General features: G+C 27.0%; 2 protein-coding genes across 2 annotated transcripts; one reads left to right on the top strand and one right to left on the bottom strand.

The window, feature by feature from the left end:
• Positions 1–5,975: 5,975 nt before the first annotated feature.
• Positions 5,976–13,275, top strand: Sumo (Small ubiquitin like modifier). The gene is made up of 3 exons (XM_015513570.2): positions 5,976–6,136; positions 6,898–7,014; positions 12,801–13,275. Exons 1-3 carry the CDS (start codon positions 6,119–6,121, stop codon positions 12,966–12,968), a joined length of 303 nt encoding a protein of 100 aa, XP_015369056.1. The 5' UTR covers positions 5,976–6,118; the 3' UTR covers positions 12,969–13,275.
• On the bottom strand, positions 12,949–16,614 carry LOC107165370 (uncharacterized). The gene is made up of 5 exons (XM_015513568.2): positions 16,384–16,614; positions 15,678–15,792; positions 15,251–15,418; positions 14,570–15,189; positions 12,949–13,494 (listed from the first exon to the last, which is right to left on the bottom strand). The coding sequence occupies exons 1-5, from the start codon at positions 16,408–16,410 to the stop codon at positions 13,267–13,269; spliced, it is 1,158 nt and encodes a 385-aa protein (XP_015369054.2). The 5' UTR covers positions 16,411–16,614; the 3' UTR covers positions 12,949–13,266.
• Between the last annotated feature and the right edge of the window lie 1,318 nt (positions 16,615–17,932).

The raw sequence follows: 17,932 nt of genomic DNA, 5'->3' as shown, positions 1-17,932 counted from the left end.
GAGAGGTTAATTAATAAATAATTGATATGATAAATACAAGGTGATTGTTTTATCAAAGAACACTCATTATTTAAAAAAAAGTATTTACTTTTTTCAAAATATATTTTTACATAGTTTCAAGTTATTAAAAAACCAACGTTTTTATTAAAAAATTATATTTTTTATCCTTATCATTTTTTAAGTTTTTTACTTTATTGAATGACAACATAGAGTTTTAATTTCATATTCCAAAGCAGAATATTTTTCTAAGTATTTTAATTCCAAAAAATCGAATTTAGGACGAGTAGTTTATGAGTTATAAGTATTTAAATTTAAAGTTTAAGCAGGCGGAGTAATGGACAATCATTTTGCGGGGTAATCCCGTACCACTTCACTCTGACAATCTAAACTTTAAATACTTATTACTCATAAACTACTTGTCCTAAATTCGATTTGTATGAATCAAAATACTTAAAAAATATTCTGCTTTGGAATATGAAATTAAAACTCTATGTTGTCATTCAAAAAAGTAAAAAACTTAAAAAAATGATAAGGATAAAAAATATTTAAAAATATAATTTTTTAATAATAACGTTGGTTTTTTAAGAATTTGAAACAATGTAAAAAAATATTTTGAAAAAAGTCAATACTTTTTTAAATAATGAGTGTTCTTTGATAAATCAATCACTCTGTATAATAAATAATGAATAATTTGCATTAAAATTAAAATATTATAAATATCCGATTATGACCTCATTGAATTGACCATTCACTCAAATTTTTAAACTAGTAAAGCAAAATGGATTTGCTGCACTTAAGATTTGCATTGTTGCATTTGAAAGACGGAGACAACAAATTCCAGTGTTACGTCAATACATTGCCTTAAACAATGGCCTATGACATAGGCCCTATGTCATTTAAAAAAAATTGTGTAATGTATAAAAGCCATGGTTTACATTTCTTATATATTTTTAAACTTTTACAGTGACCATCATTTTGGATAATTAGTATTAGGAATAGTACCTAATTCAATGTTGTGATCTATAAGCATTATACGCTATGGTAGTTTCATATGTAAGAATCAAAGACCCTGTGGCAGGGTCATATTTATGCAAGAACAAATGGAACATTTCCACTGGGACCACTCGAAAGAGGGGCCCACCGACTTCAGCCATATAAAATTAATTATAAGATACTGTTTTATTATATTGGGAAAGCACAATTTTACTTGGGGATATTTTGGTGGGTTATAATGTAGAATGGGATTTCGCGAAAACGATGGCTTTAATGAACACTGCGGATATTAAAATCTAATTGTCATCATATTATCGTCATAATCTCATAATATTAAATAATAATAATACAATAAAATATTAGTATATTACTAGGTAATAATCGCAATATAATACTATTGAAATTTATAGACGTTGTCTTGCATAGTTGCGTGGTGCATTCAGTCCCGCGATATACGTCAATCATATTTATTAGTAAATTGTTAATTATTCTTAATAATTTAAAATGTCATAAAAATATTTAAGTGGTTCAATGAAGAGAAAATTAAAAGATCTACGAGATCAAAAATCAAAAAAATTACACGGTAGTTAGAATAAATTTATGTTAGAACTAATTTATCTATCACTAGTGCACAACCGCCAGGTAATAAATGTTTAATAACAGTATGAAATACCTATTGAATACTCTTATATTTACTATTATTTTTAAAAACAGTGTAAAATATACCAATGAAATTGTAAAATCTGTCGACGTCTATGGTACCACTAGTAAATGGTGGGCATTAACTTGTTAAAAAGTTAATTTATTTTAACTTCTTAAATTAATTATAGCAAGTTATTTTTGTTTTTAACTTATTAAGTTATTCAGTTTCAACGTTGTATTGTTTTAACTAAGCTTTTTATAGCTAGTTATAATTATTATACAGTTAGATTAATTAATTTTTTTTTTATCACGTAGAACCAACAGACAAAACATATTCTTTCGATTTTGGTAATTTATTTTTCTAATAATATAATAGGTGATGTCCAGTACCGGATTAAGATATTTCGCGCCTGTAGGCAAACATTTTTCTGGCGCACCCCCCCAGTGCCGTAGACAGGATTTTTTATGGGGGGGGGGGGGGTTCATAATTATATTGAAGTAATATTTAAAACATTATATGTTAACACGATATATTTACTACTACTACTAGTTACTACTGAAAATGGCTATAGTATAATTTAATTATAACAGAAGATCTATTTTTCTCGGCTTTTTGCCATTTCATCTAATATTTCTTCTGGTGTGATTTCAATATTCCTGTAATAACTAAAATTATAATTATAACAATTAATGAAACAATTATTATTTAACTCGGTTTTATAATTAAAATTAAAAAAAAATTAAAATATTGGCAAATTGAGTAAAAAAGAACTTAGTGGATTTTGAATTATAATTTTTAAATTGAGTACCTAAATTAAAATTTGTTTGAATAGATTAAATAAAAAATGTACAGTCGTGTAAAGTAAGTAGGACCTATAGCCATGTACATTCAAGTAAAAAAATATGTTTTTTGTTTATGTTAAGGCGCGTCCAGACGGAGCAGCTTTTGCCACGCGGCAAATACGCGTCCACACGGTGCGGCATTTATTTCCCGATTATCTTCCAGTAGACAATAATTTAAATACTCAAAAATAGATCACTACCGCTTTTACAAAGAAAAATTTTTAGCATATGTTTAAGTAAAAATACTTTAATTGGTTCAACTAAAGAAAACTTTAAGTTATTAGATGTGTTACCATTTTAGTCTGTATATAAAAAATAACTACTATATATATAATTAAAAACTTTGAATCCTTGCTTGATATGAAAAAGGTAATAATTAAAAGAGAAAAAAGAGCATTTGATGTCAGAATGGAGTATTCTATAAAAGTGTTTGGTCAAAAATTCATAGATTATCTAGATCCAAAACACTACAACTTAATACCAGTAAATATAAAAAGGAACATATTCTATATATAATATTCAAGATCTATACAGAAGGGAATCGTTTAACTATAGAGATGAAAAATAAATATCAGTTTTGGTTATTTTCAATACTTGAATAAATAATAAGGAATTATATTAAGATAGTATAATTATTGTACTCAAATATTATAATCAATTATTAATTTTAATAGAAACATTTTTTTTTTTTTTTTTGAAGTTTACTTAATTATTGTTTTATAATATAGAATAATATATACCTATCACCCTGAAATTCTTTTTTTGTACTGCACAAAGTAACAATTTTCACTGTACAATTACTTTTCTCACTGCACAAAATGTGTCTCACTGCACACTAAAAAAAACCCTGGTATACGCTAAATCACCAAGATGGTTCACGGGTATACGTCGTATACCCGCGTATACCCTCCAAAACACCACTAGTCATAATGCATTACATATTAAAACCTTCCCAGGTACGTGACCAATTCTAGATCAACTAAAATAACCAGGTCGGGATAGGCCATTAAAGCATTCGAGAGAATCACGAAGGGCCACTAACATTTTGGACTGGTATGATAAATTTGCCGCAATGCCCGCGTAACGATTTATTGAATAACATTTAAAAAAAAGCTATTAGGCCATATTAAATATTGAAATGAATTATAATTCCGATAAACTATAAATTAGAATAGGTAAATAGTCACAATCAAATGCTTTATAAAATACTATATACCCAATTATTTGAACCGTAAATCCAGAGTCGGAATTTACGTTATCACATAATTTATAATAGCACTTTGTTTACATTTCGTATAATCAAAATTTAAAAAAAAAACACTAGAAGGAACTGCCCCTGCTTTTAATATGAGTCTAATTCTTTTAATTTTATTGACTGTTCCATCATTTAAGATAGTCTCGTCAAAAAGTAGAATATAATTCTCTTCGAAATGCAATTCACTTTTCTGTAAGCATTTTGTCTCTTCTAGGTATAGCTCTATGCCATCTTGCTAAAAGCTCTGTATTCTAAATAACATATTTAACAAATAATTAAATAGGAAAATTATTATTCATAAATAAGGTTAAGATATTTTGTTTTTTTTTTTTACTTTGGATGCTTTAAATAAACTTTTATTTTTTAATCCAATTGATTTTTGTTGTTTGACATCTAAAGCATAACCAGTGTGACCCTGGTACAAAACAGCACTTAACCATTTTTAATGTTTAGGTAAAAAAAATAAAAATAAAAATTACTCTGGTTTTATGTATAATTATTGTATTTAAATAATCAAACAGATACAAAATAATAATAAAAATTATTTGAAACCTTATCATTGTATACATTGTAGGTATATTTATAAATTTATTATTTTGATGAATTAAATAATAAATAATCATATGGAAATCCTCCATGCCCATGTGTTTAATAGCTAATTATAATAATATATTTGTTTTTTATTATTGAACCAATTTTAACATAGGCGTGCGCACAGGGACAGCAAGGTGTGCTCTTGCTGCCCCTGGACGGTTTGAATATATTTGTATGGGCCGAACTATATAATAATAACATAATAATACTTATATAACCGTATTATAATAATAAAGAATAATGTGTTGTTGATATTTGATGTATTTTTAATTTTGATATGGTATACCGGTATTGAGCAAAAACAATCTATGATTAACCAATGATTATCGTTTAAAATATTTTTATTTAAAGGTCAAAGGTTAAATTTTGATTTTGAGCTTAAAAATGTTAACTTAATACCCATGTAGGTATGGGCCGGTAAAAATATTCGCTGCCCCTGACTTGAAACTCTGCGCATGCCTATGAATTTTAACCAATATCCCCTAATTCTATATACATGTTTTAGATCTGATCTAAATTATAAAGTAATAAATTATTTGCAAGGAATAATAAATCATGTTTAACTCGAAAAACATACATAATTCCTATTAATAGTATACCTAATCAAATACTGTAAATGATAATACAGGAAACTTAATGATAATATGGTTAAAACTCGTTGCCCTCAGTTTCAATGGTGGTTGCCTATGTAGAGCCCCGTTTGTACCTTACTAATAATACTACTTGATATATTTTGTAAGTTTGTATTATATACATATATATTTTGTTTTAATAAATAATAATTAATAATGCTATTATATTATGACCCATGGTCTTTGTTTCTTTATGTAACTATACATTAATACAGTGCTTCTCAACTTGAAGACTTAAAATATTTATTTCATTTAAAATGTTTTCGATTTTAGTTCTAATAATCATTGTCGATAAAGTCTAATGTTAGATTACTATTATTAAATAATAATAAAATTGTTAGGGGGGATCTTGACAGTTTTACATTAAATTTAGGAGGCCCTATAAAAAAAAGGTTGAGAAGCACTGCATTAATATAATATACTGTGTAACTATATACAAATAATATATCAATCAATTGTTGTATCATTTTACAGTTCTATACTAGTACTAGAATATTGAAGGTACATAATACTGGTCAGAATACCAATTTTTCATGTACAAAATAAAATATTGTTATTTACTAGAATTTGTGAGTTAAAAAAATTTAGTACTTGTACTTTATATAATTTTTGCGTAAAAAGTCGAAAAAATAAGCGTAAAACGTTTCGAAAAATCTAAAACACGATATCTATGACTGATAAGTATACGATAACTGAAAAATCGTGATAGCTCGGCCGCCGCCGCGAGGAAGTAACGCGATTGGCCGGTCTTAGGGAACCTATAGAAGAAAAACGGAATTCTTCCATGGGTTGCTTAGAACGATATATATAAGATTTCAGTATTTGGGACAATAATATAGTCGTTTGTTTAGGTAGTCAATATAATACATATATATATCTAAAAGACGCATTGTTTCCTAAATAAGCACAATAATATTTATAACATCCTTGATTAAGAAGCGGAACAACGCCGCACGACGGTGGTACCAATCACAGACGCGTGAGTGGCAACAATTCAACAATGTTTCGGTTAACCGCCGCTAGTAAATCGCGTTTCGCTTCCATTTGTTTATATTGTTGTTTCCTTGACACTTGTCTGTTTGACAGTTGTCGCCCGGTCGCCGTTGTAAGTCAGTTCATCAATTTGATTACCCACACACTACACAGTCAAGAATCAACAATGGCCGTAGATAAAGGTGTAAGTATTAACAAGAATTTGCGCGTCTAACATCTAAAACAAGAGTTACGGCATGTTTAATGGTGTCCAACACCCGACACTAAAATGTTGCTCACCCGTCTCGACATGTTACTCAGTTAATGTACATACCTCGTGCTCGCGTCCCGGTCGGCGTTTTACCCGCGCAATTTCCTATGTATTTTCCGTCATAACATTGAGTGATTCACGGGTTTGACACTTAGCCCAAACGACTGGGGTTTTTTTTCATTGCTGTGTGTGATCATTTATTACACAGATTGTGATCAAATCCGTCTCGTTAATTAACAATCGACATTTTCGAAATTGCACCAGTGGCGCGTACCCCCTACCCACCACCCATAGCGTCTTTTTTACCGAATTGAAGCTCGTTGTAACAATATCGTCGCGCGGTAATAACAATTATTATAATATCCCAAAAAGTATTAACCTCACACCTTAAATTTACCTCTATCATCATCCAACTCATGAGGTTGACACAACTATTATCGTTAACATTGAATATATTTGGCACGTTAATCGTCTGGACAACCAACAGTCACAAATGTTATTATTTCATAATTATGTGATTCATACTAATTCTTGTTGTTTTGATATTATAATATTATATTCATATTGCTTAATGTTTGTAAAGTCTTTTAAAAATTAGAACATTTAATGATGAACTAATTTATTACAAATTTAAATTTTGTCTGTTTTTATATCTACCAATCAATGCTATAAAAAATGCTGTGTTCCTATTATAGGATGCGCCTGAACATATTAACCTCAAAGTGCTTGGCCAAGATAATGCTGTGGTACAGTTTAAAATTAAAAAACATACTCCACTCAAAAAACTGATGAATGCCTACTGTGAGAGAACTGTAAGTATAAACCGGGTAAAAACTATATTTTATTGAAACCATTATAATTCCAGTTACTAAATCTTAGACTATAATTTTATCATGTACCTAATATTTTAAATCAAAAATCAATTTGAAATGTATGTATTAAATTCAACCATTCACTTGGGCATATATTTCATAGCGCAAATTAACTCACCGATTTACCGCAAACAAAGTAGTTAAGATTTCAAACTTGTTCCAAAATGACTACTGCTAGTTGTTAGTTTTTGAACTCTAAAAATTGTATAGCCATATTGATTAGTCAAAATAATTTCATTCGAAAGAGAGTAAAATTTCCTTAAAGTTGGCTGATCATAAAAAAAACGGTACTTGTGCGTTATCGCGACTACCGCCGACTCGTTGCGACTACCTTATTTTCACTTGTGCATTATCGCGACTACCTTGATTTCGAACGCAACATATTTTTAATGTGTTTATAATAATACAAAACTACCCAAAGCTATAATGTCAATGTCTTTATTGATAATACGAAAACAATTATAAAATATAATAATAAAGTCAAATTTATACGTCAACAATTACGAGTAAAATTTATAAAATAAATAAAATAAAATAAAATTTAGTAATACATTTAAAATTTTAAAAATCAATTTGTGGTGGCCAATGATTTGCAATATTATTAAGTAAAACGTTGAACTTTTCTTCATTATGATAAGTATTCCTCCACATAAATTCCGCCAAGTAAGATTCTAAATGGTGTCGCGCTGTACCTCTATGACGTTTGTTTCTCCATTTCGCCGATCCCCAAAGTCTTTCTATTCCTTGTGTGTGAGCATGTGTACTTGGATCAACGAAATTATAAGAATGATTCACTGTATAATGCTCATAGCCATTATCTTGTATTGCGTTATATGCCCGCCAGCAATCAGAGTAAATTATCGTCCCTTTCTCTATGTGTTGATGTATTTTTGACATCAAAGTAGCAGAAGACCGATCAGGAACTTCTACTAAAAATACCTCTTTTGTTTCACGGCATATTCCGCCGAAAATCCATTGCTGGGGAAGTACTCTTCCACAATTATTTTTACGTTTAGTGAACAAACTTTCGTCAATTTCCACTATTTTTCCTTTTCCTCCAATTTTTTTATTTACTCTTTCTCTCAAAGTTATAACACATACTTCCCGTAAATAATTATTCCAATCATTTACCGTATTATTGTTAAGTTGTAAGTGTTTTTCACAAAATTTCACTGAAATCATTTCCTCTGTCCAACAAAACATGAAACGTAAAGCTTGCACAAATGATATGCGACTATTCACAAACCAATTGGCAACACGCATGTTAACTTTTTGCTGACAACTTTTCACATTGCACTTCCAAAATACTTGTTTCCCAAAATAGAGTTTTGCTTTGTGACCGTTCGAACAGATTCATTGATGTGGTAAAATGCCTTTTTCTTGATAAAAAGCTACAGCATCTTTTTCAGTAGTTGGTTAGTTCCACAGATCCATTGCCAAATAATCGAAATGTACAACAAGTTATTACGTACTACCAGCGTGACAGCATGGTTTTAACTAAATATACTAAGTGTCCTAAAAGTTACCCAGCTAGTAAAATTGCGATAAGTGCGATTGTAACGACACTGGAAAAAATAGAATCGCATATAAAACAGCCTCGCAATAACCCATAATATGAGGTAGTCGCGATAACGCATATGTGGCGCGCGGTAGGCGCGATAACGCACAAGTACCAAAAAAACAATTTTGTTTGAGTACCTATGCCAATTGATTTAGGGAAATTTGGTTGTAGCAAGTAAATGTTACCTAATGTAATCAAGGCTTAAAATTATATTACCTAGAATTAAATGTATTAAGTATAAACATGAGTTACTCATGTATATTAATTATACCAATTATATTTTTGATTCCTCCAAATCATTAGAAATTAGTGCCAAAAATTAATGTTGATGAATGCTTTGTAGAGGTGTGTCAAATTCATAAAATTTGGTCTTAAACCATCTTTTATACATTGTATGCCTAACTCGTAACACATTGATTTTTTAAACAATACTAGACCAAAATAATTTTATTATTTTTCCATCAGTTAGTCAAAAAATAATAAATTATTTAAAAAATTGGAAATAAATATGGCAACTATTTAGATATCATATTTTTTAAATATTTAAATTTAAATTGACAATAATGTAGTTAGAATTAGCATCCATCTCTGCACTTTTAAAATAAAATAAAAAAACTTGAAATATGAATGGTTTTTGTCCATAAAATAGACAAAATAACAATTTTAGTAAAACCTGAAATAATTCTTATTTTCAGAAAATGTTATAGTTTTGATTAGGTAATTATTGAATTTCAAACTTTTGTAAGATTTTTTTTTTTAATTTTGTTTAACATGAACTATACATCTAAAGTTTGTTTTGAACAGTTGGCTCACTTCTAGTATTTTAGTATCACATTAGATGGGAATGATAACCATGTGGTTATTCCTAGTATTTTGTTCTAGTGCCATTCACGTTAATAAAATATGACTTGATGTTCATAAACTAATTGATTAGAGAAGTAGGTAAATCAACTTAATATCATGTATGATAAATTAATTTAGAATATTTTTTGTAAATTACTTATATTTTTTTTTTTTTTTTTTTTTAAGAAACTTGGTGAGAACCATTAGTTTTGACAATAACAATAAACATGTGAATATCTACTAAATAGTAAATTAGAAAAACATTATTATTTTTTTTTAAATTTAAATTATAAAACCAGCCTGGTAGAATAAATTAAGTTTGGATAAAATAACAGTTAATATTATTTGAATATTTGGCAGGCCACCTGCTTTTTTGTATTTATCTTACATTGTGGAGATAAATAAATATGGTTCATTATAATTTTGGTTAAATTCTATTAATCTATATATTTATTTTGTCTTTTTTTACGTGGGTTGACATGTAAAACAATTCAATTTTTTGTGGTTTTTTTTAGTATCTAATTGCTTTTAGGTTATTTTTTATTGACTCAATAATAATTAAATATAATTTTACCATTTCTAGAAAGTAGAAATCTAACTGTTGTCATCATATATAGATCCACAGGATCTATAATATATACAGAGTGTCCCTCAAGTATTTACCCATTGCGATATCTTACAAAATAATGTAAATATCAAAATTCTAGTTTTATAATAAGATTCACAGGGACAAGGACTACAATTATTTCATTTTTTAATTTATTTTATGGTTTTTGTAAAAAATTTAAAAAATATGTATTTTTATTTAATTATTTACAAAAAAAGTAGATAGCCATTTTGTAGAGTTTATTTTTCTGAAAATATTGAAATTCCAAAATTTTATTTTCATTAATTTTCTGATTTTTAATATTTTTTTTACTTTTGGAGAAATAAAATATGATTATAGCTACTAGGAACACAGAAAGTATTCGGCCAGCCGTATGGGAATGTGCACGGCGTGGCGAGTCACGTGTTTGATATCATTACGGTGTTAAATAATTCGCAACTTTTCTTGAAACAAAAAAAAAAAAAAAAAACAGGAAATTAATGAAAATAAAATTTCAAAATGTTAATATTTTTAGAATAATAAACTACAAAATTGCTAAGGTCAATTTTTTGGAAATAATTAAATAACAAAATATGTTTTTTACCTAAACATTAAAATAAATTAAAATAGAAATTTTTGTAGTTCTTATCCCTGTGAGTCTTATTACAAAACCAGAATTTTGATATCACCATAATTTCGGAAGTTATAGCAATGGGTAAATTCTCATAGGACTGTTTATTTATACTTTTTATGTAATTTTTTCCAACTGAAATATTTCTCAGTAAAATTAAGTTTAAAGAACTAATCTTTGAAGTTTTCTTTCTATTTTTTAAATTTTTAAACAATCCATATAATGATTATAGTATAATCTAAAATAATTAAGCTATTTTCTTTCTGTGTTCAGAATATTCCTCCTTGGTTTAAATTAATTTGTCTGCATATCTTGTTTGCTTTTAAAAACAGCTAAGATCACCACATCTGCATTTATTGTCTTTTATTAAATGTTTGCAAATGTATAACATATTAACTACTAATAAGTGTGTTGACAATTTGCATTTGAGAGTTCTCACGTTAAGTTAGTTTTATTTAATGATTATAATATTGTCTGTTTTAAAAAAAAAAAAATTGATTGTAATGTTTTGCACATTTACCTAAAACTTGTTTTATAATTAAAAAATCAAAGTTAAATTAAATAATTTATCAATTAACTAATATTAAAACTAAATTTATTTTCCATTTGCCAAATCACACTTGTAAGACGAAAACAATAACTACTGATGTGGCGTCTTTTTAAATAGTATGTTGATACAAACATTATCTGTATACAGGGGCGGAGTGGGAACAAAATTCAGGCCAGGAGATTGAAATTTATCCAGGCCACCCACCATTTACCAATTAAATTACCAAAAAAATTGTTCTCGCTATGCTCAAATTATATATTTCTATTAACCTATTTTAATACAATTAAATAAATACATTTCATTTTATTTATAATATTATTATACTCTTAATATTATAAAAGTATTTCAATCACAATCGCTATTTCGTTTAACTTCTAATGTGTTGTATTTATATACCACTAAATACCAGAAAATATTTAATCAATATAGTTTAATAGCAATATGAATAATTATGTATTGTGTTTTAATGGATCAGGTTTAGTTAATAATTAACAAATATATTTATAATAAAGAAGTATTTTATTAATTATGTTTTATAAACAATAACTATAACAAATTATTAATAATTATATAATAAGAAAGATATACATTTATAATAATAATTTTGATAATAGCTTAGATTTTTTACCAACTGCATTTATTATAATATTATTATCTATTTCCATCAGAATTTTATTCTCAATGGCCATTAGCATAAAAGACTCAAGATTTTCATTAGTCATTGAATTTCTTAACCTATTTTTCAAATACTTCAAGGTTGAAAATGGCCTTTCACAAGTACGAAACAAATACATTTCATGCTTTCACAAAGCTAGTATTGAAAAATTTTATTTCGCTTACAAATGCATATTTTAAATAATTTATCATTTTATCAATATTTTTTCATAGACGTTTTTATCTATTTAATTATACAACCAAAATATTAAGTGCATATTTGGTGATTTTTTAGAGCTACAAGTCCTCTGCTCTATGGCAATGGGTAATGAAAATTAATATGTAACACAAATCACAATTGTATTAATATACCAAATAATAATATTAATTTCAAAGTTTTAATACAAAAACATTGTTGACGTATTTACAAATTTTTTAAATAAAATCTAATATAAAATGATCGGGCCACCAGGCCATCTGGAAAATTCCCATTTCCAGACCGGCCACTCCGCCCCTGTCTGTATATAATTTATAGAGATGAACTATCATTTAAAGCTCGTATGTCATTTTGATATTTTTATTTATCTGTATGGTTATACCTACTCTATTCAGAATTAAAATGTACAGCTTTTTTGTACCACAACTAAGCATTAGGTCTTATTTGTTTATTAGTTTTTAATGATCATTATGCTTCATGTACTTAGGTAGTATAGACAGGTGTAGTGGATATTTTGGACTAAATTGAGGAGGTAGCTGTATTCTTTGGAAATATGTTTGAACATTGAATTGTTGTCTACTGCTTGTCTATTTTTATTTTGAGAATAGAGTATAGTTTTAACTAAGCCTATGTACTTTTATAATTTTAATATTTTTTTATTCATTCAAAATTGTAATATTTTAGGGTTTAGCTATGGCTACAGTAAGGTTTCGATTTGACGGACAAGCAATTAGTGAAGCTGATACACCATCATCACTAGAGATGGAAGAAGGTGATACAATTGAAGTCTATCAGCAACAAACTGGTGGTTTCGAATTGTCAGACTACTACTTATTATTTTTTACAATTTAAGTTTACATTTTATTTATAAATCACTCCTTAAATGTAAATCATCTTAGTTTAAAAAACCTCAATACCATACAATGTCTTTTATCTACAAAACTGGCAATATTTAAAAAATTGTTATAAATATTACAAATTTATAATCAACATGAACGATTTCAAGAATAAACTACATCAACCAGATAAGCATGAGGTGTATTGGACAGATTTTTAATGTTTAATGAATACTTTATATGTAAACAATTTAATTCATACTATTATTATTATTTTCATATTTCTCTAGCTTAATAATAAAATTTTGATATTATCAATGAGATTTTTTAGTCTGTTTTATTATTTTAAATGATTCGTTAAAATGTGTAAATGCTACTATCATAATTGTGATTATTAAAACAATATATTCAATCTGATTCTTAAAAGGTGTTCCACATATTGTATACATTTGGCTATGTTGAGCAGGAACATCATTCACACAATGAAAATCAAAATCTTCATTATAGTCTTCAATACATAAATATTTACGTTTTTTTAATTCCTAAAATAAAATAAAAATGATTTTTAAACAATGAAAATAAGGCTTGGAAGCTGAATTGTAAACATAATATATTTTTTTCTATTAAGAGAACATCTGCATTTATTATTTGCATATTGCAAGGGTAAATTTAACTATTGTCAAATTTTTAAACCAAGTGCACCACGTAAGTTTTTTGTTTTGCTTTTATTTTAAAGTCTGGTCATGACTGACGACATATATTTCAGAATTCTATAAAACCAATCTATGGTAGGTAATATAGGAAGATATAATAAAAGCAAATTATGTTTAAATAAATAGTTCCAAAACATTCTTTAATTCTAGCTTTGAGTTTTAACCAACTCATTTTAGGTATGTACTGTATCAAGAGTATGTTGTACCCGCATGTGTTATCCCCGTCTTACAAATGTGTTACACATCAGTTTTTACTCTCAACATACCTCATTTAGCTCCATTAGCTAAAAAACTAGAGTGAATTTACCTTTTATAAAATTTAAAAGTACGAGTATTATTTAGAAGGTCTTATGAGCTTTTTATTATATTTTAATTTTGAAGCAAGTTATAAGTATTTTAAGATATACAAACAAATTACAATTTTAAAATACTTATAACTTGCTTCAAAATTAAAATATAATAAAAATCCCAAGAGGTTGTCTAGATAGTGATCTTACCTTTAAATTTTATAAAACTTATAAGTTATTTATTAGTTCATTCAAGTTTTTAAACTAACCGAGCTAAATGTGATCGGCTTAACTTAAAATTTACTATGTTATGTACTTAGACAGAGACAACGCATGCTGGTATGACATCCTCTTAATTATTTTAACATGTTAATATAATAATAACTTAGTTGGTTTTAAAAATAAAAAGTGTTAAATGTCTTAATTTTCATAAATAAATAAACTATTTTGTCTAATTATAAATATTACGACTTAAAAATTTAAAATATGATGTAGACTTGTATAGTTACATAGTATTGCAAAAATAACATTATAATAGTATATGACTTTTTGTCTTACTTTTAGTTCAGGCATTTTTGGTATCATTATTGTAATTTCAAACCTTGATATATACTAACTGTTCCAAAAGATGATACTGTGATATTGCATGGGCCAATTTCTTCATGAGGTCCAATTGAAATTTCATTTTCTGGTTTCCCCCATATTGCGAAACACAAAAATGTTGCATAATACACAATCAAGTACATAATCATAGTGGATGGACGGTCAAACATTTTTCTAGGTTTGCGTTTCAAAATAGACAACATGATGTATAATGCTATTAAAAACATTGTTATTATGTCTGTTGGAACATTATACAGATCATGTAATGGGTGATATAGTACAGAAAAGCATAATATTCCACAGGGCGTACTAAGGAATATTGTTTTTAGAGAAGTTAAAATCTCTGTTCTGGATGTATATGTTTGGTTAAGATTTACACCTTTTTTGAAAAACCAAAAAACAAAACTTGCAGAAAACACCATATGAAAATAATAAGAAGTCCATGGTACCCAATACATTCGGTCCCCTATGTTAGGATCTGTATCATGCCAAGTCCAATGAATAAATTTTATACCCATTATATCATATGGTAAATCAATCAAAAATACATTTAATCCTACAGTAACTATAAAACCTGTTTTTGTTTTGTTTGTCCTGTACGCTACTTCAATTGCTATATAATAAAAAACAGGATCTGTAAAATTAAGAAAATATCTATAACACTAACTATACAGACTTAGAAATGCAATACTTACATAAGATAATGACATATAATGGAAGCCTATGTCGGAAGAACATAACTGGTGCAGTACTATGCCAAAAATTGTCTATTTCAGGCATGATATAACATATACTCTCAACAACCAAACCATGACAAATGATGGATAACCAAAGTTGAGGACGTCTTCCTCCATTAGTAAGTGCTAAAATAGTAATGATTAATTGGACGTTTTAGTTTTCACAAATAATTTGTATGAATTCAGGTGTTCTTATATAATAAATAATATTTTATTATAAATGTACAATGATCATCTTCCGAGTTATAATAACTTTTACCTGCAGTTGGTATACTGACATTTGCTAATTTATTATCTAAATTACTAAATTTAATAAGACTTGCTACCAGTAAATAAATTAAATGATGCTATAATATAATATACCTAAATTATTTTTGTATCTTACCGTGTATAAGTGTTACTGCTCCACCTATAATAAATAACATCTGGACTAATAAATATGTAGGCTGATTTTTCCATAATTCCGGTATAGATTCAAATGATATAAACTGTTCCCAAACCTAAAATCATAGGTACATTTAATATTATGTAGATTCAGAGTACAAAAAATCTTATGTTGTTATCTTTTGTATTTTGGCATTAAGAAATAGGTTCAGTGTCGACATATTGTCATATGGATGATATTGAATTCTCATATTTTTATCAAATTAAAAGTTTAGAAAATTGTCTGGGTTTAATAAATGATGGGTTTTTAACGATATTTAATTTTTAAAGGAAGTGAGCAAGTAGATATATAAATAAATATATTTATAAGTAATATATATATATATATAACAGTTTAAAAATGTTGACACATAGTAGGATAAATTGAATATCATAAAAAACCAGCTTTAACCAATGTAAAAACTAAGAGATATAAAAAAGTTTGACGATAAATAAATCGATTCAATCTAATAATATAAATTTTTCAGGTTGATTCTAGTGAACCTAAATGTCCTAAATGTTGTATATTATATTGCATGTGGCGGTGGCCGTGTAGGTCAAAGAACAAAACAGACAGTGCGTTGACATCCTGTTAAAGTGTAAAGTATATGTTTTATTACAATGGTAAAAATGTAGTTCTATTAATATTTTAACAAACATGTTCGTACGTCACTTAATTTTTCGATGGTCGCCATTTTATTCGAATAACTACAGCGCACAAGGCATTGATTTGTTGCTTTTATGGATAGGTATAGGTACTTTTATATTAATGTACTATCTATTATCTAAACTAAGTACATATTATTTTGAGACAATCTCGACCACAAACCTATTGAACAAAACGTGAAAAACTGATAAATGCTAAGTAGTATTCTGTATTTCAGTATAAATATGTGTAGGTAGTTTCTTTAAAGATTAAATAGTAATAAGTGCCTATACTATATAGCATAATATGCTACTTTTAGTAGTTAGGTACATAAAAAACCTATATATATAGGGTGTCCTACGTAGATCTGACAAATGAAATAACTTTTATTCTAATCAATATTTTTTTTTTTTTTAATTTCTTTTGAATATAATTCATGGACACTTGGGCTATATTTTTAGAGTAAATTTTTTATTTTTTAATACTGAAAATAAAAATTTAATTAATTCATTAAGTCAAATGGCTGATTTTTTACAATTTTTTTCGTTTATGTTAGAAATATTTTAATTTCAAAAGATGAGTTTATTGATTATAATAAAATAGTAGATACAATAAAAAATTAATTAGATTGTAAAATGAACCTATAAAATGTTCATATAAAATATTTTTGAAATTAAAATGTTTCTAACATAAACTAGATCGTAATTTACTTAAAGAAAATATTAATATTTAAAAAAATTGTAAAAAATCAGCCAATTGAGCATTTGACTTAAATAAGTTTTTACCATATAAATTTTTCTGAAAATCAGATTTACAAATTGGCTATATTGAATATTTCGAAAAATATTTTTATCAATTTTTAAGTTTTTATTTTCAATATTAAAAAATAAAAACAAAAATGTATTCCAAAAATGTAGCGCAAGTGTCTATGAATAATTATATTAAACAGAAACTTTTAAAATCTATTGATAAGAACAAAAATTATTTCATTTGTTAGATCTTCGTGGGACACCCTGTATATTGTACTATAAACTATTGATAATTGTTATAACACAATGCTTGTTCTTGATAATTTAATTTTGATAAACAATAATTATACCTATGGCACATGTGGTGTATTATTACATAATAATATATTGTATAGGATTTAATTGTTAATAGTTAGGCATAGTATAGGTATCTTAAATTAAATTTATTAAATTTAAATTGACGGCTGACATTCAAAAGCGCTCATTTTGTCTATTGGTGAAAATAAAAATTTGGAAGGTTGTTAATTCAAAACCTCTGTGTAGCTCTGTTAGTTTAAAAGTTAGAATGAATTGACCTCTAATAAAATTTTAAGATAATAAATCTAGACAACCTCATAGGCTTTTGATCATATTTTAGTTTTGATGCGAGTTATGATAGTATTTTAAGATGTAAAAACTATTTACAGTTTTTAAATACTTATAACTCCCTTCAAAATTGAAAGCCTATGGAGGTTGTCTAGTTAATAATCTTATCTTTAAATGTTATTAGAGATCAATTCACTTTAAATTTTAAACTAATAGAGCTACATGTGTTCGGCTGAG

This window comes from Diuraphis noxia, unplaced genomic scaffold (genome assembly GCF_037042655.1).
Source record: "Diuraphis noxia isolate RWA-SAM2 unplaced genomic scaffold, SU_Dnox_SAM2 contig0002, whole genome shotgun sequence".
Classification (NCBI taxonomy): Eukaryota; Metazoa; Arthropoda; class Insecta; order Hemiptera; family Aphididae; genus Diuraphis; species Diuraphis noxia.
Note: the sequence above shows the minus strand (reverse complement) of the source record. Positions and strands in the feature narration are given on the sequence as shown.